Below are 24,521 nucleotides of genomic sequence, written 5' to 3'. Positions count from 1 at the left end.
CTCAATGTACAGCCTCTTCTTTGAACAGGTAGCACAAGCTCTAAATAATGCATTCTTCTCCTCATCAGACATAGTAGAGTAGAAAAAGAAGAAAATTCTAAAACTGAAAAGAAATCTGAGCAGAGCTCAGTGGAAACTGCCTTAGCACAACGTGCGGTAGAAAATCTGAGGCTCTCTCAGGAGGGTTCTATGGGGTGAGGCTACTCTGATTGGTTGTTGCAATTTTTTTGGTCTCTTTTACAAAAAGAGTTGGATAGGCTACAAAATGTTATGTTATTTTTTTTTTTTTTTTGTATAGCGCACGGATGCCGCAGCTAAGAGGCGTCCCGGCGCTTGGAGAACTGAATAACACAACACATATCAGAAGGCGAAGGCAAGAAGACAGACTAAACTGTGGAAAAGAGGAAGGTCTTCAAGGCCTTCCTAAAAAGAAACAGGTCTGGGATTGAACGGAGTGGAAAATGAGATGAGGCCTAGGCCTGTCTTTCACTTTAGTACCTACTGCTATGGTATTTTTCTATTACCGAGGCACCCATTCCGACAACGGGGGAATGATATAAAGCATGGGAATCTATGAAAGCCCAATACTGGGGCAACCTAAATCTCATGTATTAACATAAGTTACACCAGTAACAAACAACGAAAAGCTATGACTCTGAAGATCTCCATCTTTCACAGAAGCGAACACTGCATTCAGCTTGACTGCCAAAAAGATGGGCACCATCAAATGGCATGTCGACTTAAGTCGACTGGACAGCATTTGAGAAACCCGAAGTTGCCAACCAAGCCCGGTGCCTTAATGCTACTGCCGAGTCCATATTGCGACCTACAGAGTCCATACCACAGCTTATGATAAGCCTAGCAGCCTGCTGACAGTCTTTCATCAAATCGTTAATCTCTGAGTGGATATTATTTGGAAGAGATAGTAACACATTCTATAGTGAATCCCATAAAGCATGGAAATATTGCCCCAGCACACAAGATATTTTTGTGGATCTCAAGGCTGAGCTCGCTGAAAGTTGTGTTTACCACATGCATCCTGAGTCATAGTTTCATTACCCACTGGAATCTTAGGAACAGAATCTACATCCTGCAAAGAAGTTGCAACCTGAGTCACCAAGCTACAGGTGAAAGTGTCTATGAAGACAAACTGGGTTCCCAGATTCTGGCAGAAAACTATGTGCAATATCGAGGTCACCTGAGGCACCTGACTCAGGCTTGGCCAAAGCACTGATAAAACATCAAAAAGGGCCTCCCCAAAAGGAAGAACAGGTTCATCCCCAGTCTGTCCCTAAAAAAAGGACATTGATGAAAGGGTCTATGGACCTTTGTACTGTAGGAAGTGACCATTTTAAAACTGTAGCCACTTTCCTTAGCATGTCTGCAAAGGAGAAACTTGCCTCCATAGCAAGGCAAGGGGGAGAAAGCAACCCTGAAGCTGGAGAAGAATCCAGGCTACTAGCCTCATCCAGAGCAGGCAACCAGCTCTCCTCCATCTGAGGTAAACAAATCTCCGAAATGGGCTGAAATCTCCCTGCCCCAATTGACACAGGTTGTCTTTTCACATCTTCCTGAGAAGGAATCAAAACCTGCGTATCCCCCTCATTCTGAATAGTCGACTCCGCATCTGATGTCGTACAATGCCTACACGGTGGAGGAGAAGCAACTTTGACCGCTTTCAGTATCGAAGTCGGCTGATCGAATTCCGGAGTAGTATGTCAAGATCCTGAATTAATGTGGGCATGCTCCAAAGAAGCGCCAGCTGACGTCGCCCGGTGCCAACCCTTCGACTCCAATAGCTCAACCGTCAACGGCAAACCCTCCGACGGCGCCACGCTCACTTCCTTGGGGCCTAAAGGCGCTCAAGAGGGAGATGGAATCCCAAAGATGATGTACAAGGAATTATGACATTCCTTCATCTGAGTCATCAACACAACGGAACCCGGAAACCTGGGGAGATGCTGTGCGGAGTCTGGTACGGCCTCTTCAACCGTCAAGCAGGAGGAACCATGGGAAACGGAGTCTCCAAGTGGTGAAGTCCGAGGATGCCGTGATTTCAACTGGCACTTACCTTCTGACTTCCCCAGTGAACAATGTCCTCCAGACCGGCCTCGGCTCCTAGATCGACCCTGCTTTTCCAGAGACTGAGACGTCTCCGAGGATCGTGACACACGCGCTGCCATCAACTTGAAATGTTGCTGCTTTAACAACTTTGGTTTTAGTTTCTGGCAGGAGACTCAATCCTCAGCGTCATGGTCCTCGCCTAAACAGCATATACAAATTGTATGCGAGTCCGTCAGCGACCTATGTCAGCTACAAGACCCACAAGGTTTGAAACCTGTAGACATCTAGGCAAAGACACACTGTTCCACCGACACAGTGTAGAAGCAGGTCAAGAAAAACAATCTACTCGGCGAACCGCTTCTCCGGATCCACGTTACAGCGTGGAAAAAAAGAAACTGACGTTCGCGCGCCGGAGGGGGCTTTTATGGCTCCACTGACGTCAGGACCGGAGTCAATGTCATTGCGGAGCCGTAGGACACTGTCCCCCGGTGTGCAGAGGTACTGCTTAAAAATGTTGGGATACAGACTGGAGCCTGGGTAGAATCCAAAAGTAATCTGTGGCTAGATGTCTCTATCAGATACAGTGTTCATGTAACCAAGTTTATAATTTCCTACCAGTTATCAGGTTAACCTCTTACCTTTTCACTTCTCCCTTCATTTAACTTTCATTTCCTCATTTCAAATAAGTTTGAGAGTAATAACTCGTACTGGTTAGTCACTCTTCTGACTGACATGCACCTTGAAGTTTGAACCTTGCTTTTAACCAGTAAACTCAGCTAATCTTGCCTGCGCTTTATTTTACTTTTTCAGAACACAAACATTAGCAATTTTACCAACAGTAGCACAATTCTGTCATTAATTGCTCAAGCTATGAATATTCCCATGACAAATGACACCAATGTAAACTTTCAACATAATTTCTTTTTAACAGATGGTCTCACCCATGAATACTTGTTGCCAATACATTCTCTTGACAAAGAAGTGTTGTCAGATAATCCGCTCTTTTTTTTGTTTTCACAAAAATCATGGTCCTTTCAGTCCCTATAAAGTAAAATATTAAAAAAGTTAATCTAAATATATACCAAAATAAACTGCACCAAATGTGCAATGAAGGGAGTCAACACAAAACTATGAGCAGGGAAGGCAACAAGATATTTACTGTGAGGAAATAGGATGCATTATATGGTGTAGTTGTGCAACCTCACTTTGTAGTATGCTTATCCCCTTTAGGACCCTTGGGTTTCCACTGCCAAATGCTCCACTCAATCCTGGATATTTGTGGCACAAATAAGGCTTTAACAGAGGGATTTGAACAACACTAAAACAATTGCAGAAGAATTGGACAAGATACTCTGAAAATTGGACACCCAATTCATAACAAGCATCTGCAATGCAATAGGTCTCGCATTAGGAAAGTTTGAGCTATTGGTATTGTAATTGACAATTTTTTTATTTGTGTTGGTTTTGAAAATAGCTAAATTAATAGCTTTGTCATTTACAATGCCAATAGTTATACCTTTCGCAAATGTGACACCTATAGCATTTGTAATGCAATATGTGTTGTATTTACGCGAGTTAGATGTATTTATATTACAAATAACAATTGTTTTTATTTATTTTTAAATAATTAATACTTAAATTAAAGTTATTGGAATTTATAATGGCAATAGCTTAAACTTTTGTAAATAACTTTTGTGAAGATTATGTTCAGTGTACTTTATTGTGACGAAAATCCAGGAACAAAAGTGAAATAACATCTTTTTGTGACATTTGTAATAAAGCTTGAAACATTGAGAGAACATATTTGAACGAGTTGTTGTTGAATGGTTGTGAGAAGTTGGCCTGATATATAGTGCTCACTATTCTAGTGATCACTGTGTATCATACCAAACGACCCTTATTGATGATTGGTTGTAAGTCAACCTTATAGACCAGCTATCCTAGTAGCGTGGACAAAAGCAGTCTTTAGGCTAAACTCTAGAGGGCGTGTTAAGCCAGCTGTTTTACCATCACATATACCCCTTGAACACCAAGTGAAAGGACACCACACAAGTTGTTATGAAAAATAAAGTATATTTATTTATAACAAGTCTACCCCGAACTCTTTATGAGTCAGGGAGCTAAGCAAAATACAAAACTCTTACGAAAATACTTCAAGTTGCACAATTTACACAAATGCCCGAGGGGCACGAAAAACCATATACTCTGAAAGTGGAATGCAAAATACTAGCAGGTAAGTAACAGGATCCAGAGGCTTCAGGATCGCTAGGACTACACTACAGAACCCTAAGGTTAGGAGCAGGAGGCCGAGGGAGATCGAGTGCAGAGTGTGCACTCTCACGCGGGATGCGGGACAAAGTCTATGGATGCTAGATTTCGTAAAGTTAGTGTTATCGGACGAATCCGACTAGGTAGACTAAAAACGAAAAAGGATCTGGACACTTAAATAGTGAACCTACGTTGGAGCCCCGAAATGCTTGGGTTACCTAGCCCAGGGACTGCGGCTGCATAGGGTTCAAAAGACGTCGGGAATCCTCGTTGTAGTCTATGGAGCCTGAAAGAAGAAGTTGCTGGCAGGCGACCAGTGAAGATGTTCGGTGTGATCCATGCCTGGATCGGTGATGGAGACGACCTGAAAGCAGAGGGGACTCAGTTCTTAATCACTAGCCAGTGATTAGGTGGGCACCAGGATGGCACCCGATGAAGTCACCTCGACCAGGTGAGTGGGCGACGCTGGACTCTGCAGTCACATGGGCTAGGAGGCGTTGTCGGCGACCAGGCTGGAGGTGCGAGCTGTCCCACGCAGGTCTCTGCTGTCGGCGATGCTGGACCCAAGATGGGGGCAACAAACCTTGGCAAAGGCAAGCCCACGCGGTGGAGTCAAGATGGCGTCTGGAGTGGACCAGGAGGGTCCGGGGTGCTCCTCTTTTGGAAGGGAGCAAGGGCCAGTCTGGAGCAACCAGACCAGCGGTGAAATCGTCGTGGTACGTCGTCAGGAAGGCCACTAGCCAGCGGGCCAGTGACCGGACAACGCTGTGAGCAGCAAAGAGCAGAAGGGCCCCACGCAGATCTCGTGGACGCTGGGGGGCTGGACTTCGGTGCTGGAGCTGCTCAGGGTTAGGGCTTCTCAAACCCCAATGCACTCACTCGAGGGTCCCTCGGCGGTCGTGCTGGTTAAGCGTCGTGCAGTTTCAGAAGATGGCCGGTCCCTCAGGTCTCGTCACACCCACGAATCTCAGCTGGGCTGGTGATGCAGGTAGAGGTCAGAGATGCCAGGGAATCCGGGTCACGTCGAGCTGGGCAGTCTTGATCCGGAGGATGGACTTACAGCAAACCGCGATGCTTAGATGGTGCCTGCGGGTGCAGGGTGGCTACTCCTTAGCCACAAGGGAGAGTCTTCAGAAATTATCAAGAGTTCCTTTCGTGGAAAGTAGTTCAAGATTAAGAATTATCTAATTAGGGAAGGGGGCCCGCTCCTACCTTTATTCTAAAAAAAAGGGGCTGGCACGCGACTAGGTCCTGCCCATGGGTGGGACCAGGAGGGGGGTGGTTACACCCCTCTCCCTTGTCCGGACTTTCCCCAGCTCAGGGGCTGGTGTGCCCCTGGAACTGGTTTAAGCCGGCATATGCACAGTGAGCACCGGGGTGCCACTTGCAGTCACCTTCCTCTCAGCCCTGCTTACCTGGGATACTCAAAACCCTTTCTGGGATGGCGCTAGCACCGCCCCTGACAGGAAACCCTTTGCCCAAGCTCTCCTCGCTGGAAGGACTCCCATCAGCAGGAGGTCAGACTTGTGTCTGTGGTGGCAGCATCCATTTGGTGATGCTGAGGCTCGAGTTAACTTTAACCGGGGTTCACAGTTACATACATGTCGTGTCCCTCTAGAAGGGTGGAATGCTAACCCCGTCGCCAGAATTGGCGAGGGGTTAGTATTCCAATTCATATGACACCTTACTCGACATGTTTTGATAAAGCGACACCAAAGTTGGCAAAAAACCGCGAGGATTATAATGCACTTAAGAGTATATGGTATGCGTTATCATGGAACAGCTATTAGGACTTGGTTCCGCAAGCTGCAGACGGGCTCAGCTCATGCCAGAGCACCATCTCACATAATTCCAAGCACTCTGCCTTCAGGATTGTTAAGGCCTGCCATAGGAGTGACTGATAGGAATACATGTGTCCATTTTAGGGTTAGATATAGGAATACTATATCTAAAGCAAAGGGTGTTTACACCACCTTGCCCCAGCTGTCATGCAGGCAGTTGTGTCAGATTTGGATGGCCAGCCAGGGGTGGCATAATACATGCTGCAGCCCCTGGTAGGCCCTGGGTACACCTATGCCCTGAATACAGGGACTGATAAGGTGGCCCAGTACCAATTGGTAAATGCACCTAAGGTACACGTGTCAATTTAGAGAGAGAACAGCTAGGCTGTGGGTCTGATTAGCAGGCCCACAGCCAGGGAAAGTGTAAACCAGTGAAGCAAAAAGCAAAAATCGGGTGTGACCATAGGATTGCAGACCCCACTCTCCTACAATGGTTGCACAGATTGATGCTGTGGTGGCGTTGAGTGATGTTGTGGTGACGAGTGGGGGCTAATGTGTGAAGGGGAAGTGTGTGAGGGTGCAGTGTGTGAGGGTGCGGTGTGTGAGGGTGCGGGTGTGATTGTGCTGTGTGTGAGGGGGCAGAGTGTGAGGGGGCAGAGTGTGAGTGGGCAGAGTGTGAGTGGGCAGAGTGTGAGTGGGCAGAGTGTGAGTGGGCAGAGTGTGAGTGGGCAGAGTGTGAGTGGGCAGAGTGTGAGTGGGCAGAGTGGGAAGAGTGTGAGGGGGAAGAGTGTGAGGGGGCAGTTTGGAGTGGGCAGTGTGTAAGGGGGCAGGTCTAAAATACTGAGGTCTAAAGTAACTATTGTTTAGATGTACTACACTTTATTTATAGTAGTAATTATTAGTTATTTATATTATCAAATACTTAACATTATGTTAGGACTGTCCACAATAATATTTCAGCCCAATACTTTTCTATAGCGAGTTTTATTGGAGCCTCTTTACAACGTTGGCACGTTTAGCTATCAACAGTAGCTATCAACAGTGCCCGACCCCTTCTCTTGTGCAGTGATCTCACCAGCATGCCAATTATTGAAAAGGAAGCCTCGTCACCACCGCAAACATCCGACAATTTCTATGCCAACTACCATCCAAGAGACATGTGACGCATCACAGACTTGCAGTACAGGCTAGCATTCAGCTACTCCAGAAGAGGGAACCCCTGTATCCGATTAACGTGACAGCAGGACCTCGGGACACTTAATGACAGCTGTGGAATCTTACATCCGATTACAAAAGAGGAAGTAGTTGTGGTGCTTTAGACCCACTTCAGTTACATTTGTTCTTATTAAGGACCCAATGCATGTGTAACATCGTAAGCCAGGTCTGCCATGCATTGCATTTTGAGTCGTTTAAAACCATCCCACATTTTACAATAGACGTACAAATACTTTATATAATGTGCATTGCTCAACCATTAAACAAGACTTATTGGCTATGCCAATGCTTGGTATTACATTGATAGTGCTATCACAGCTACAAGACGACAGAGCAACAAACCCAGCATGTGATGCGGACAGCACAGTGACTATAAAGCAAAGAAAGAAAGAAGCCATAACTGGGCAGGGATGCAGAATTCAAGCTTTTGAATAAAAAAACTTAACAGTGTTGACAGGAGAAGGCAAAAAATGGAACGATAGACCCGCTGCGGTAGAAAATGTGCTTAAAGTTTGGTTCCGGACTGCGAGCCACGTTGGCGAGCAGGACAGAGTTTGCACCAGTGCCTGAGACAGTAAAAGTAAGAATCAGGGAGGAGACGTTACGTTTGCCAGGCATTTACAAAACATTCAAGGAATAAAGGTTCCGGACACAAGCGTAATTAAGTCTGATTGCTCGGGACATTGCTCCGGATTATATCGACCAATAGTAAACTGCATGCTTAGTTCCTGACCCGAGGTCAGTTATAAGATGTCAGCGATGAATTGTCTGCAGGAAACTGCATAGAATCCTAAATGAAGGTATTTCTTGTAAAGCTGGAGCCTCAAGCTCCGGGGCTGCTAAGAAGAAACAATAATGTCATTGCTTCATAGAGCTGAATACTGTTTGTAATTGCATCGAGTGAATGCCTGCACATGTATGACGAGTTTCTGAGCTAAAAACGAAATAAATTCAAAAGTTAACATTACAAACCAGTCAGGAGCACAAGTTACTACTTGTGTAACGATATATCTGTAAGAGACATTAGTTAGTGATAGATTCCTTACCTTAGAATATCCCCAGGCGTCAGACTGGATCCGGAAATTTTTGCGTAGCAATACCCCTGCGCGCTGGTAGGCGTCGTCTGCGGCTCCGCGTCCGTCGTCGGCGTCGTGAGCGCCGGGATGACGTCATCGGAGTATATAGACGGCGCCCATGCGCGCTGACGTCAGTTCTGATAACACAGCTTTTCCGCGCCAGATACGCAGAGCCATGATAGAACTAACACTGGTGCCATTGAAACTAGGGCCCTGAAAGGGGATGACCTTAACCCTAAATATCGGTTCGCAGAACGGGGAGGATGGGAGGGCGGTAAGGAATCTATCACTAACTAATGTCTCTTACAGATATATCGTTACACAAGTAGTAACTTGTGCATCTGAAAGAGACACGTTAGTGATAGATTCCTTACCTTAGAATAGATACCCCAGCAATACCAACCCCGGTGGTGGGTCTGCGAACCAATATCACACCAGAAAGTCCTGGAGGACGGAACGGCCAAAGAAGCCATCCCTCCGGACTTGACTGTCCAGGCAGTAGTGTCTTGCGAACGTGTGCAGCGAGGCCCACGTGGCTGCCTGACAGATGTCCTGCAGGGGGACACCGCGGCCCAGGGCAGTTGTCGTTGCCGTGGCCCGAGTGGAGTGAGCCCGCAATCCAGCCGGGGGCTCCTTCCTCGCCATGGAGTAGCATGCTTGGATGCACAAGATGATCCACCTGGAGATGGTCCTCTTGTGTACAGCCTTTCCCTTCTTCGCGCCCACGTAACCAACGAAGAGTTGGTCATCCACCCGGAATTGGCGAGTGCGGTCCAGGTAGTAGGAGAGCGCACGTTTTGGATCCAGACGGTGGAGCCTCTCTTCCTCTTTCGAGGGATGCGGAGGCGGAAAGAAGGTGGGCAAGGTGATGGACTGCCCGATGTGGAAGGCCGTGACAACCTTGGGCAGAAAGGAAGGTCGTGTACGCAACACCACCTTATCAGGATGAACAGACAGGAAAGGCGGAGAAGAAGAAAGAGCCTGGAGCTCACTCACCCTCCTGGCAGAGGTGATGGCAACCAGGAAGGCCGTCTTCAGCGTAAGGAGGCGAAGAGGACAGTTATGAAGTGGCTCAAAGGGAGCACACATCAGATAGGTGAGAACAAGGTTCAAGTCCCACTGGGGCATCACGAAGGGAACAGGAGGGAACATGTGTGTGATGCCCTTCAGAAATCTACTCACTATAGGGGACTTGAACAAAGAAGGCTGATCTGGTAGCCTCAAGAAGGCTGAAAGAGCAGAGAGGTACCCTTTAAGAGTGCCCAGAGCAGAGCCCTGCTGGGCAAGGGAAAGAAGAAAGAGCAGCACTTCCGAAAGGGGTGCAGAGAGGGGATCCACAGCCTTTGCTGCGCACCATGCCACAAATCTATTCCACCGGCAGGCGTATACCGACTTAGTGGAGGGACGCCTGGCTGCCAGAATGATGTCACAGACTTCGGGAGGCAAGTCAAATGGCCTCAACTGCCGCCGCTCAATCTCCAAGCTTGTAGGTGGAGACTGGACAGGTTCGGGTGCAGGACCGTCCCCTGCTGCTGCGACAGAAGGTCCTCCCGAAGAGGCAGACGAATCGGGGGATCGACTGACATGCTGAGTAGCTCGGGATACCAGTATCTTCGAGCCCAGTCCGGAGCCACAAGGATAACTTGGGCCCGGTCGCGCCTGATCTTCTTCAGCACTCTGGGCAGAAGTGGTATAGGCGGAAAGGCGTACAACAGGCCGCAGCTCCACTCGCGACGAAAAGCGTCTCCGAGCGAGTGCCGCCTTGGAAACTCCAACGCGCAGAACTGCTGACATTGCGCGTTCTCTTCTGTGGCGAATAGATCTAACCAAGGCTCTCCCCACTGTCGAAAGAGACCTTGCGCCACGTCCGAGTTCAGACGCCATTCGTGATCCATCATGCACCGGCGGCTGAGTTCGTCCGCCCTGGCATTCAGAGAACCTGCCAGGTGTTGAACCACCAGAGTCACGCCCTGATGTTCCAGCCACTGCCAGAGGCGCAGAGCCTCCTGGCAAAGGGTCCACGACCCCACACCGCCCTGTTTGTTGCAGTACCACATGGCGGTGGTGTTGTCGGTGAACACTTGCACCACGCTCCCCCTGACAGAGGGGAGGAATGCCTTCAGTGCAAGACGAATCGCCCGCAGCTCCAGAAGGTTGATGTGGAGCCGGGACTCCGCCGGAGACCAGAGGCCTCTGATCTCCGCCTCTCCCATGTGGCCTCCCCAGCCCTGGAGGGACGCGTCCGTCACAACTACGTGCTCCGGCTGGGGTAGAGAGAGGGGTCTGCCACAGACCCAGTCGCGGTCCGTGAGCCACCACTGCAGTTGTTTCGCAGTGCCCTCCGAGATCAGGACATGATCGGACAGGTTGCCCTGATGCTGGGCCCACTGAAACTTCAGGTCCCACTGCAGAGCCCGCATCCGCCACCTGGCGTGACGCACCAGAAGGATGCAGGAGGCCATCAGTCCCAGAAGCCGCAGCGTCAACCTGACCGAGACCCGGGATAACGGCCCGAAGATAGGAATCAGAGCCTGAATATCCCGAACCCGCTGCTCGGGTGGGTAAACCCGAAACTGCGCCGAGTCGAGAACCGCTCCGATGAAAAGGAGCTTCTGAGAGGGACACAGGTGTGACTTCGGCACATTGATGGAGAACCCCAGCAAGTGCAGGAGGTCGGCCGTAGTCTGGAGGTGGCTGACGACTGTCTGGGGCGAGCCCGCCTTCAACAACCAGTCGTCGAGGTAGGGGAAGACTGACACCCCTTGCCTGCGCAGATGGGCTGCGACCACCGCCATCACCTTCGTGAACACCCGTGGGGCGCTGGTAAGGCCGAAGGGGAGCACGGTAAACTGAAAGTGCTCGTGGCCTACCGTGAACCGCAGGTAACGCCGGTGGGCCGGCAGGACGGGGATGTGGAAATAGGCGTCCTGCAAGTCCAACGCTACCATCCAGTCTCCTGGGTCCAGGGCAGCCAGGACCTGAGCCAAAGTGAGCATCTTGAACTTCTCCATACGGAGGAAGCCGTTGACTTTCCGCAGATCCAAGATAGGGCGTAGGCCCCCTTTGCCCTTCTTGGGTACCAGAAAGTAGTGGGAGTAACAGCCACGTCCTACTTCTGGCCCAGGAACGCGCTCGATGGCCCTCTTGGCCAAGAGGGCCGAAACTTCCTCTTGCAGAAGTCGCAAGTGATCCCCCGACACACGGTGGCATTGAGGTGGCATGGATGGAGGGGAAGACTCGAAGGGGAGGGAGAAACCCCTTCGGACAATTTGCAGCACCCACCTGTCCGAAGTGACTGTATGCCAGTGGGAGAGGTGATGGCGAACCCTGCCTCCCACAGGCGTCACATGGGCCTGAAAACTCGGACTAGGAAGGTTTTGAGGCGGGGGCTGCTGAGGGAGGTGTGGACTGGCCTCGCCGCTGGCCCCGACCACCGCCACGGCGGTTCCCACGGCCGCCACCGCGTTGCTGAACATTCTGCGGCGCGTGGCTGACGGTCCGTGGTGGGGCGCCCCTTCCGTGGCCACGAAAGGAGCGAAAGGCACCCGATTGCTGGCGTGGGGCCGCAAGGCCCAAGGACTTGGCCGTGGCCCTGGAGTCCTTAAAACGTTCCAGCGCATGGTCTGCCTTGTCGCCGAAGAGGCGACGGCCATCAAACGGCATGTCCAGGAGAGTGGCCTGGACATCGGCCGAGAAATTGGCGGACCTCAACCAGGCGTGGCGTCGAACCGCCACCGTCGTTGCCATCGCCCTGCCCAGTGAGTCCGTGGTATCCAGCCCACACCGGATGGAAAAGCGTGCCGCATCTCGGCCGTCCGCAAGGGTTTGGCTGAGTTTAGCCCTGACCTCCTCAGAGCATTGTGGCAGCACCTCCGCAACCGTGTCCCACCGAGTGTGGGTGTAGCGGCCCAAGAGACAGTTGGTGTTCACTGACCGGAGCCCTAGGCTCACAGACGAGAAGACCTTCTTCCCGAACTGCTCAAATCTCTTGGATTCCCTGTCGGGCGGGGCCGACGGGAATGCGGACTGGGAGTTGGAGGCCTGGATGACCAGGCTCTCGGGGGTGGGGTGGGTGGACAAAAAGCAAGGGTCGCCCGGTGCCGGGCGGTAGCGTCTGGCCACGTTCCTATCCACAGGGGGACCTGTGGCGGGCTTGGACCAAGTGCCCAGCAGAACGTCACACAAGGCCTCATTGAACGGCAGAAGGGGCTCCGCGGAGCCGGACTGCTGTTTGAGTACCTCAGTGAGGAGATTAGTCCTCACGGCCGCGACGGGGAGCTCAAGGTGTAGGGCCTTAGCTGCCTTCGTCAACACTACACTGTAAGCAGAACCCGCCTCCGAAGCCACAGTCGGGGGCGACGTAAATCCAGTGTCTGGCGATGTGTCAATACCACTGGCCTCCCCAAGCTCATATGTCCAGTCCTGATGAGACTGGCAATCACGTGCCAGAGGGTCCTCGGACCCCTCCCACTGCTCCTCGTCACCCAGCTCCTGGAGACCAGGATCAACAGCCAGGGCCTCCTCGTGGAGATAGAATTCTCCGACGGCCGACGGAATCGGCGCCCAGCGGCGCCCCTCCGACGCCTGAGGCGGACCGTAGGAAGCATTGGGGTCGGCAACCACTACGGCTGCCGGGGACGACACCTGAAGGGACGGCGCCGGTGAGGTCGTAAGGTCGACCGGCGAGGTCCCGGATCCGGAGCCGGATCCAGCGAGGTCGCGCGGCGCCGGGACCGAAGTCGCCAGCGGCGCCGGGGCCGAAGCACCCGACGTCGTCGGGGCCGAAGCGCCCGACCCGGAAGGACCTCCAGACGGAGCCGATCGGCCCGAAGGCGCCACGGGAACCGACTGAGGAGGGAGGGCCCTCATGGCCATGAGGTACCTCTCGACCTCCTCCTGCGACGCGCCGTGCCCAGGGACCCGAAGGTGTGGGGCAGGCGGCGACGCTTGCGACTCCCGCGGAGCCGCGTGGGCGGTGTCGCCCGAATCCCCGGTCGCATCGAGCGAGCGACGGGGCGGGTCGGAGGACCGATGGTGTCGCTCCGACCTCTCATGCCTCTTACCTGAGGACTTGGAACCAGACGATCGGTGACCACTCCCGGAGCGTCGATGACTCCGACCTCGCGACCTGTCCCTCGACCTCCCGTGGGACCGGGACCGGGACCTGGAGCGGCGCGGGGCCGACTGCCTCAGCTCGAGACGCTTGCGGGACCGCTCCCGCCTAGCCTTCGACGTCAGGGCCCGGCAGTCGTCACAGGTTCGATCGTCGTGGTCGAGGCCTAAGCACTTCAGGCACCGGCGATGGGGGTCCGTGACCGACATGAGTCGGCCGCACTTCGAGCAAGGCTTGAACCCGGGCATCCCTGGCACCGATAGTCGAGAATCGACTAAGTAGAGGATCAAAAAGATCAAAAAAGTTTTCAGTCAAAAAGTGACTGGGGGTAGAGCTTCTTCCGGATCTGCGCTAGCTGGCGCGGAAAAAAGAAGAACTGACGTCAGCGCGCATGGGCGCCGTCTATATACTCCGATGACGTCATCCCGGCGCTCACGACGCCGACGACGGACGCGGAGCCGCAGACGACGCCTACCAGCGCGCAGGGGTATTGCTACGCAAAAATTTCCGGATCCAGTCTGACGCCTGGGGATATTCTAAGGTAAGGAATCTATCACTAACGTGTCTCTTTCAGATAGGTGGCGTCAAGTAAAATGGAGTGACCCCCGAATCTCACATATCTTAAAGATATTCATTGATGTTGATCGGATTCGGAGTGTGGCCCTATTGAAGGTTTTGCGCCCCCGCTGTTTTGGCTGCAGGGGTCAGTATTGCCCCTGGGGCAAAATAATTATTGCGTCAAGTGCGGACTGGGGTTGTATTAAGGGCCGTGCATTAAGGCCTAGTGTTTGTGGGTATAGGCAAGTAGGCGCATATGTTGAAATTCCACGCTGGAAAATTCAAGTCAGGGGACAAAGACCAAGGTTAATTGTTCCTATTGTGAGATATTTTGTGATACACCTACCTGCGGGTTTTATGTCCGCAGCCTGGATTGGAAAGGAAGCCAGGCAACCTGTTTTGGGACGGTGGCGGGGCCGCAAACAGGAAGCAGATGGGAGCCAACCCCGCGCTCCTGTAGCCAGCCGGAAGATTTGCATGTGAGCTAGCGGGGCTCCCGTGGTCGTGGAGAGCCCCGCCTGTTGCCAAGACTGACCCCGCTGGCTGCAGAGGGAGACGGGAACATGCGGAAAGACCCCGGTAAGTGTGGGGGGGGGGGAAGGGGGGTGCGCGTGTGTGTGTCTGTGAGTGTGCCTGCGCGTGTGTGTGTGTGCCTGCCTGTGTGTGTATGTGTGTGTGTGTGTGTATGTGTGTGTATGTGTGCGTTTGCACCATTCAGGGAATATGAGGCAGGAGATGTGCAAGGCGCCGGCCTGGACGTGCGTCCACAGACACCAATCTCCGCGCGTGCCCGACCCCGGTCTCAGATTCCCAGGAGGCAGGCAACATTAGTTGTCGAGCTGGACGCAATACTTCGCATTGCTTTCTCCAGCTCGACCTAAAAACAGGTTATATTTTTGTGAATATCTACACACCAAAACGAAAAAGATCCACCTTGGGTTCAGGAAATCTAGATTTTACAAAACATAATACAAAAGCGCAATTTCACTCAACCACGAACAAGCCTTGGCAAAGTCAACAAATTGGACAGTCAGAAACTATTTCAAGAAAACTTAGATAAGTGTCAAAGTGGTCGGTTAGAAGTACTTGGGGTGACCAAATGCGTTCCTGCGTCGTCGGCGCATGTGATGTCAGCGAGGTCACATAAGTCCCGCCTGTGAGAAATTAGCCTGCTATATGATGTCCACTTTTCTAGTGGGCACCTGGCACCAGTCTAAACGACCCTTATGATGGTGGTTGTAAAGTCAACCTTATAGACCAGCTATCCTAGTAGTAGCATGGACCAGCAGTCTTAGGCTAAAACTTCAGAGAGCATGTGAAGCAAGCTGTTTTTCTAATTATAATCCCTTGAATACCAAATGAAAGGACACCACACAAGGTATATATCAAATATATATGTATTTATTACTAACACAACCCCTCTGCACTCTTTATGAGGTCAGAGTTCGAGATACGTTACAAGTTACTCATTAAGCCTACTATAAGTTGCACAAATACAATTCTGACCTAGGGGCCTCACGAACCATATACTAAGTAAGTGGTATAAGAACCACTTCAGGCATAGTGAATAGGCCTAGAGCCTAGGGAATCGCTGGTGCTACACTGGACAACCAAGGATTTGGCAGTAGGAGGCCCACAGGAGATGCGTGCAGTGGCTAAACACAGTCGCGCGGTACCATAGAGTTATAATGGGAACGTCAAAGTTACAAAGTAGTAGATCAAGGACACTTTCGGATGGACTACGGTAAAACTCTTTTAAACTCACTTCGTGAGTCAACACCCACGGGAGCACAGGAGTACTCGAGTTACCTCACCCAGGGAAGCCGGTTGCATAGGTGTTCTTTCGTGTCTGATTTCGCGGTTTCCTATGGAGAGCTGCAAAGAAGTGCTGCAGGCTGTGAGAAGGTGGCCTGATATGCAGTGCTCACTATTCTAGTGAACACTATGTATCAGTCCAGCAACCCTTATTGATGATTGGTTGTAAGTCAACCTTATAGACCAGCTATCCTAGTAGCGTGGATACGAGCAGTCTAAGGCTAAAGACTCGAGAGGGCGTGTTAAGCCAGCTGTTATACCACACATGTACCCCTTGAACACCAAGTGAAAGGACACCACACAAGTGTTATGAAAATAAACAAGATATTTATTAAGAATCACAACAGCCCTGTACTCTTTATGAGGACAGGGTACTAAGCACACAACAAAACTCTTACGAAAATACTTAAGTTAGCACAGTATATACAAATGCCCGAGGGGCACGGAAAACCATATACTCTGAAAGTGGAATGCAAAATTACTAGCAGGTAAGTACAGTACTAATAGGCTTTGGAATCGCTAGATCTTGACTATAGAATCTTCAGATTACTTCTAGGAGACCCAGGGGACTCGGGTGCAGAGTGTGCACTCTCACGCGTGATGCGGGACAAAGTCTATGGTAGCTAGTAATGACAAAGTTAGTGTTCTCGGGCGAACCCGACCTGGTAGGGAGAAAACGAAAGTGGATCCTGACCCTTGGATAGTGAGGCTATGCTGGGGCACCGAAATGCCGAAGTTACCTAGCCCAGGGGCTGCAGCTGCATAGGTCTCAAAAGACGTCGGGAATCCTCGTTGCCGGACCAGGAGCTTGGAAGAAAGAAGTTGCTGGCAGGCGACCAGTGAAGAAAGTTCGATGGATCGCGTTGTCGGCGACCAGGATGGAGGAGCGAGCTGTCCCACGATGGATGAAGCGGTCGGCGTCACTGGACCCAGGATTGGGCAACAAAGCCTTGGCAAATTCAAGCCCACGCGGTGGACTCAAAATGGCGTCTGGAGTGGACCAGGAGGGTCCGGGGTGCCTCTCTTGAAGGAAGCAAGCGCCAGTCTGGAGCAACCAGACCAGCAGCAGTGATGTCGTCGGGCGTCGTGAAGAAGGCCACAAGCCAGCCGGCTAGTAGCCACACAGCGCGGTGAGCAGGCAAAAGCAGAAGGGCCCCACGCAGATCGTGGAGATGCTGGAGGGCTGATCTTCGGTGCTGGAGCTGCTCAGGGTTGGGGCTTCTCGGACCCCAAAGCACTCACCAGTGGAGCACACGGTGGGCTTGTTGCAAAGAAGTCGTGCAGTCTTGGCGATCGTCGGTCCCTCGAGGTCTCGTCGCACTCACGGGTCTCAGCTTTGCTGTAGAGGTGAGTAGAGGTCAGAGGTGCCAGGGAAGCCGGGTCTCGTCGAGCTGGGTCGTCGGATTCGTGAAGAAGGACTTGCAGCAGACCGCAGTGTTCTTAGGATGGTGCCCGCTTGATGCAGGGTGACTACTCCTTAGCCACAAGGGAGAATCTTGAAGAAGGAAATCTTGATGTCTTTCGCAGAAAGTCGTGTCTTGATTCCAAAGATGATCTAATTTGAACAGGGGGCCCGCTCCTATCTTTATACTAAAAAAGGGGGCTGACCCGGTGACTAGGTCCTGCCTATGGGTGGTACTAGGAGGGGGGTGGTTACACCCCTCTCTCATGCCGGACTTTCCCCAGGCCAGGGGCTGGTGTGCCCCTGGAACTGGTTCAGACTGGCCTATGCGTAGTGAGCACCGGGGTGCCACTCAGCAGTCACCTTCCTGTAAAGCCCTGCCTACCCAGGATACACAAAACCCTGTCTGGGACGGTGCTAGCACCGCCCCTGACAGGAAACCCTTTGTCCAGGCTCCCCTCGCTGGAAGGACTCCCAGCTGCAGGGGGTCAGACTCGTGTCTGTGGTGGCAGCATCCATTTTGTGGAGCTGAGGCTTCGTATACTGTAGGTAGCAAGGACCCCCTGATAAGGATAGATATCCTGGGACAGGGTAAACAATATGTGAAAAAACAATCCCAGGCATAAACTGAGGAAAATACACAATAGATTAAACAAACAAACTAGTTCAGTCAGAAAAATTATTTATATTTTAATTTGATAAAAAGGGGATAAAAATTCAACACATTAATCACAGTTGATAAAAAATTGATACATATGTATTCACAAAACAGATAAAAGGAAGGTTAAATGGTCTCCAGTCAACGCGTTTCGACATATACAATATGTCTTCATCAGGACATTAACCATCAACAAGCTCTATTATGCAGCAATATAAGGGGACATATGTCGAGTCTCTTCCTTATTTATCCAAGAATTGGGAACAAGGTCAATAGTTCCCTAAAATTAGAGTTCATAGGTTCCACAAAATTAGGTCCGGTTTGTAAGGTGGGAGGTAACGTAGTTATTTATAAGGATGTTCGTGCTACCGAGTGGAAAAGGTGAAATCACTTATAGAAAGTGACAACTGTTGTTGGAAGCAGCTGCACGTTACGGCAACTTTTGAGGTTGTATTTTAGGTGGCGACGAGACTTCTTTCTAACCGTTATAAAGTCATCCTCGCCAGTAAAGATATATGGGGAATGGCGCCGAAAGTAGAGTCGGTACACTCCCAAAGCGTACAAGGGCGCTTCACCACACAGGCGAGTCCGTAAGCGCTAAGGAAGGAACGCCACTTCAAATGCTGTTGTATTAAATTCTACTCGCACGTGATACCTCCTGAGTAAATATATAGTTCCGAGAGCGCTGAGGGTAGCCAGCTGCATCAGGGGTTCTGCCGACGGGTCAGTTTGCGAAAATAGAGCAGCAGCACGAGGTCAGACTCGTGTATGTGGTGGCAGCATCCATTTTGTGAAGCTAAGGCTTCAGTTAACTTTAACCGGGGTTCACAGTTACATACATGTCGTGTCCCTCTAGAAGGGTGGAATGCTAACCCCGTCGCCAGAATTGGCGAGGGGTTAGTATTCCAATTCGTATGACACCTTACTCGACATGTTTTGATAAAGCAATACCAAAGATAGCATTTAACCGCGAGGATTATAATGCACTTAAGAGTATATGGTATGCGATATCATGGAACAGCTATTAGGACTTGGTTCCGCAAGCTGCAGACAGGCTCAGCTCATGCCAGAGCACCATCTCACACGATTCCAAGCACGCTGCCTTCAGGATTGTCAAGGCCTGCCATAGGAGTGACTGATAGGAATCTGTGTGTCCATTTTAGGGTTAGATATAGGTATACTATATCTACAGCAAAGGGTGATTACACGACTTTGCCCCAGCTGTCATGCAGCCAGTTGTGTCAAATTTAGGAGGCCAGCCAGGGGTGGCATAATACATGCTTCAGCCCCTGGTAGGCCCTGGGTACACCAATGCCCTGGGTTACAGGGTCTGATAAGGTGGCCCAGTACCAATTGGAAATGTACCTAAGGTACATGGAATCCATTTTACAGAGAGAGCAGTAGGCCTGGGGTCCTGATTGGCAGGATCCCAGGTCGACTATGTCAAAAACCAGCTAAAACACAGGGCAAAAAGTTGGGGGCAACCATAGTCAGGAGGTACTTTCCTACACAGGCAACCAGGAGAAAAGTGACCGGGTGGATCCAAGGGTGGATCGAAGATGTGAAGAACCTGAAAGCAGAGGGGACAGAGTCTGGGTCACTAGTCAGTGACCAGGAAGAAACCAGGCGATGTCTAGTGTTTCAGGTGAAGGTGAAGCTTGTCTCTGCAGCCACGAGGACCAGGAGAGTCGACTGCGACCAGGAGCTGGATTCGAGCTGTCCCACGAAGGATCTAGTTGACTGCGGTGCTGGTATCCGGATTGGACCCAACAAGCCTTGGGAAACGCAATACACGCAGGAAGGGAAGATTGGCTTCAGTTCAGACCAGCAAGGTCTGGGGAGCTTCTCCTTCGCAGGGAAGCTGGAGCAAGCCGGGAGCAACCAGGCAAGCGGTGTAGTTTCTAAAGAAAGTCTTCCGAGGGCTAACTAGCCAACGGGCTCGCAACCGGGAAGACGCATGGAGCTGAAATGCAAGAGCAGGCCCCACGCGGCACTCGTGGAGTGTGGAGGGCTGAGCTTCGGTGCAAATGGCGCTCGGGTCTGGGGCTTCTCAAACCCCAATGCACAACTTGGAGGATACCAAACGGCTTGACGCACAAGTTACTACTTGTGTAACGATATATCTGTAAGAGACATTAGTTAGTGATAGATTCCTTACCTTAGAATATCCCCAGGCGTCAGACTGGATCCGGAAATTTTTGCGTAGCAGTACCCTTGCGCGTCGGTAGGCGTCGTCTGCGGCTCCGCGTCCGTCGTCGGCTTCGTGATGACGTTGTCGGAGTATTTAGACGCCTCCTCCGCGTGCTGACGTCAGTTCTTAGAGACAGCTTTTCCGCACGAGAAACGCAGAGCTATGCTAAAAACCAACACTGGTGCCTTGAAACTAGGGCCCTGAAAGGGGATGACCTTGACCCTAGATATCGGTTCGCAGAACGGGGAGGATGGGTGGGTCGGTAAGGAATCTATCTATATATCGTTACACAAGTAGTGCATCTGAAAGAGACACGTTAGTGATAGATTCCTTACCTTAGAATAGATACCCCAGCAATACCAACCCCTGTGGTGGGTCTGCGAACCAATAATCACACCAGAAAGTCCTGGAGGACGGAACGGCCAAAGAAGCCATCCCTCCGGACTTGGCTGTCCAGGCAATAGTGTCTTGCAAACGTGTGCAGCGAGGCCCACGTAGCCGCCTGGCAAATGTCCTGCATGGGCACTCCTCGGCCCAAGGCAGTTGTAGTCGCTGTGGCCCGAGTGGAATGAGCCCTCAGCCTAACAGGGGGCCTTAGCCAAGGAGTAACACGCCAGGATACACAAGATGATCCACCGCAAGATGGTCCGCTTGTGCACCGCTTTCCCCTTCTTAGCGCCCACGTAACCAACAAAGAGTTGGTCATCCACCTGGAACTGGCGTGTGCGATCCAGATAGAACGAGAGCGCACGTTTTGGGTCCAGACGGTGGAGCCTCTCTTCCTCTCTCGAGGGATGAGGAGGCGGAAAGAAGGTGGGCAAGGTGATGGATTGCCCGATGTGGAAGGCCGTGACTACCTTGGGCAGGAAAGAAGGCCTTGTCCGCAACACAACCTTGTCCGGATGGACTAAAAGGAAAGGAGCTCTACAGGATAGAGCCTGGAGCTCACTCACTCTCCTGGCAGAGGGGATGGCTACCAGGAAGGCAGTCTTCAAAGTAAGGAGGCGAAGAGGACAGTTGTGGAGCGGCTCTAAGGGAGCGGACATCAGAAATGTAAGAACCAAGTTCAAGTCCCACTGAGGCATCACAAAGGGAACAGGTGGAAACGTGTGTGTGATGCCTTTTAGGAATCGATTTAGAATAGGGGACTTGAACAAAGAAGGTTGATCAGGCAGCCTCAAAAAGGCTGAAAGAGCAGAAAGGTAGCCCTTGATAGTGCCCAGAGCAGAGCCCTGCTGGGCAAGAGAAAGAAGAAAGAGAGGAACCTCAGAAAGAGGGGCAGAGAGAGAGAGGATCCACAGCCTTTGCTGTGCACCATGCCACAAATCTGTTCCACCTGCAGGCGTATACCGACTTTGTGGAGGGACGCCTGGCTGCCAGAATGATGATACAGACTTCAGGAGGCAAGTCAAATAGCCTCAACTGTCGCTGCTCAATCTCCAAGCATGGAGGTGGAGTCTAGACAGGTTCGGGTGGAGGACCGTCCCCTGCTGCTGCGACAGAAGGTCCTCCTGAAGAGGCAGACGAACCGGGAGATCGACTGACATACTGAGTAGCTCGGGATACCAGTACCTTCGTGCCCAGTCCAGAGCCACAAGGATGACTTGTGCCCGGTCGCGCCTGATCTTCTTCAGCACTCTGGGCAGAAGTGGTATAGGCGGAAAGGCGTACAACAGACCACAACTCCACTAGCGACGAAAAGCGTCTCAGAGCGAGTGCCGCCTTGGAAATTCCAACGTGCAGAACTGATGACATTGCGCGTTCTCTTCAGTGGCGAATAGATCTAACCAAGGCTCTCCCCATTGCTGAAAGACCTTGCACCACGTCCGAGTTCATACGCCATTCGTGATCCATCATGCACCGGCGGCTGAGTTGGTCCGCCCTGGCGTTCAGAGAACCTGCCAAGTGTTCAACCACCAGGGTCACTCCCTGATGTTCCAGCCATTGCCAGAGACGCAGAGCCTCCTGGCAAAGGGTCCACGACCCCACCCCGCCCAGTTTGTTGCAGTACCACATGGCGGTGGTGTTTTCCGTGAACACCTGCACTACACTCCCCCGGACAGAGGGGAGGAATGCCTTCAGTGCTAGACTAATCACCCGCAGCTCCAAAAGGTTGATATGGAGCGGGGACTCCGCCGGAGACCAGAGGCCTCTGATCTCCGCCTCTCCCATGTGGCCTCCCCAGCCCTAGGGGGACGCGTCCGTCACAACTACGTCCTCCGGTTGGAGAAGGGAGAGGGATCTGCCGCTGACCCAAACGCGGTACGTGAGCCACCACTGCAGCTGTCTCGCAGTACCCTCCGAGACCAGGACATGGTCGGACAGGTAGCCCTGATGCTGGGCTCACTGAAACTTCAGGTCCCACTGCAGAGCCTGCATCCGCCAACGGGCGTGATGCACCAGAAGGATGCAGGAAGCCATCAGCCCCAGAAGCAGCAGCGTCAACCTGACCGAAACTCGGGATAAAGGCTGAAATATTGGAATCAGAGCCTGTATATCCCGAAACCGCTGTTCGGGTGGGTAAACCCGAAACTGCGCCGAGTCGAGAACCGCTCCGATGAAAAGGAGCTTCTGAGAGGGGCACAGGTGTGACTTCGGCACATAGATGGAGAACCCCAGCTGGTGCAAGAGGTTTGCCGTCGTCTGGAGGTGGTTGACGACTGCCTGGGGCGAGCCCGCCTTCAACAACCAGTCGTCGAGGTAAGGGAAGACTGAAACCCCTAACCTGCGCAGATGAGCTGCGACCACCGCCATCACCTTCGTGAACACCCGTGGGGCGCTGGTAAGGCCAAAGCACAGCAAACTGAAAGTGCTCTTGGCCTACCGCGAACCGCAGGTAACGCCGGTGGGCCGGCAGGACGGGGATGAGGAAATAAGCGTCCTGCAAGTCCAACGCTACCATCCACTCTCCAGGGTCCAGGGCAGCTAAGACCTGAGCCAGAGTCAGCATCTTGAACTTCTCCTTCCGGAAGAAGCAGTTGACGTTCCGTAGGTCCAAGATAGGGCGTAGGCCCCCTTTGCCCTTCTTGGGTACCAGAAAGTAGTGGGAGTAGCAACCACGTCCTACTTCTGGCCCAGGAACGCGCTCGATGGCCCCCTTGGCCAAGAGGAACAATAGTTACTTACCTGTAAACAGGTGGTTCTCCAGTATTGGTGTCTTTAATAGATTCACATGCCTGAATCATTCCCAGTCGGAGTGGGAGTCCCACGGTATATATAAAAGCAATAAAATGCCATCATACATATAGCAAATATCAGAAATACCCAACCAGGAAGTAAAGGAGCACCAGCTACAGTAGAAAAAACCTTCACAATTGTGACTATCCTAGTCATTATGTCTTAGTCCAAACTGCAGCCAATCAGGCGACAGCACCCACCAGAATGTTCTCCCCAGAGGCTCAGGCTCTCAGATTTTCTCGCACAGGAGTGAAACCCCATAATGCCTGAGTGAGTCTCTGGGGGGAGGCGGGCGGGTTGCATGTGAATCTATGAAAGACACCAATACTGGAGAACAACCTGTTTACAGGTAAGTAACTATTGTTCTTCTCCAGTATTAGGGGCGTCTTTCATAGATTCACATGCCTGAATCAGAATAGTAAGCAGTAGTCCTAACATAATGCTCGTAGAAGTCAGAGTATCAAAATTATATATACATCCACACACACACATATATATATATATATATATCCTCCAACTCTCCCCGCAGGAAGAAACGAGCCGCACACACAACGGATTTGCCGATGATATCTTTATTTACAGCTCTGGCAGTCCTGATGCATTTCGGTCTTCACGACCTTTCTCAAAGGTAAGCCACAGCATCCACCAAACTCGCAGCCAACAAGGTGATTGTTCCCATTTGTTTTTTTAACCCTCTGGTGGGCGGCCCCTAATGAGCCTTCCTGTAAGGCATGCTGGTCCTTGTGGTGCAAAGTCTGTCAATTATTCCCCTCTGGTGGGTGATGCTATTTACAAAAAAGTTCTTGTTTTCCGCTGCATTTTGTCGGTTCCGTTGTTTCCTCGCAAGACCCTTTTCGAATTGCAGGAAACCAAGCCAAACGCAGTATTTGGTGGCGCCCTCCTGTCCCTTTGCCGTTTTACCGGATCAACAACTGTGGTTCAATGCGGGCAGTAATGGCGCTCTTAACAGGCGGTGCGATCCTCCCGGCAGAACCATGCCGGTATAACATCCTCCAACTCTCCCCGCAGGAAGAAACGAGCCGCACACACAACGGATTTGCCGATGATATCTTTATTTACAGCTCTGGCAGTCCTGATGCATTTCGGTCTTCACGACCTTTCTCAAAGGTAAGCCACAGCATCCACCAAACTCGCAGCCAACAAGGTGATTGTTCCCATTTGTTTTTTTAACCCTCTGGTGGG

General features: G+C 51.5%; 1 protein-coding gene across 4 annotated transcripts in view; it reads right to left on the bottom strand.

The window, feature by feature from the left end:
• The window catches only part of DDX4 (DEAD-box helicase 4), a 1,777,277-nt gene that overhangs the window by 219,945 nt on the left and 1,532,811 nt on the right, over positions 1-24,521 (bottom strand). For all 4 annotated transcript variants that reach the window (XM_086960639.1, XM_086960640.1, XM_086960641.1 and 1 more), the window contains one exon: positions 3,006-3,105. In XM_086960639.1, the coding sequence (XP_086816765.1) occupies positions 3,006-3,105 (100 nt within the window). The remainder of the gene's footprint in view (positions 1-3,005; positions 3,106-24,521) is intronic.

This window comes from Lissotriton vulgaris, chromosome 3_1 (genome assembly GCF_964263255.1).
Source record: "Lissotriton vulgaris chromosome 3_1, aLisVul1.2, whole genome shotgun sequence".
NCBI lineage: Eukaryota > Metazoa > Chordata > Amphibia > Caudata > Salamandridae > Lissotriton > Lissotriton vulgaris.
Note: the sequence above shows the minus strand (reverse complement) of the source record. Positions and strands in the feature narration are given on the sequence as shown.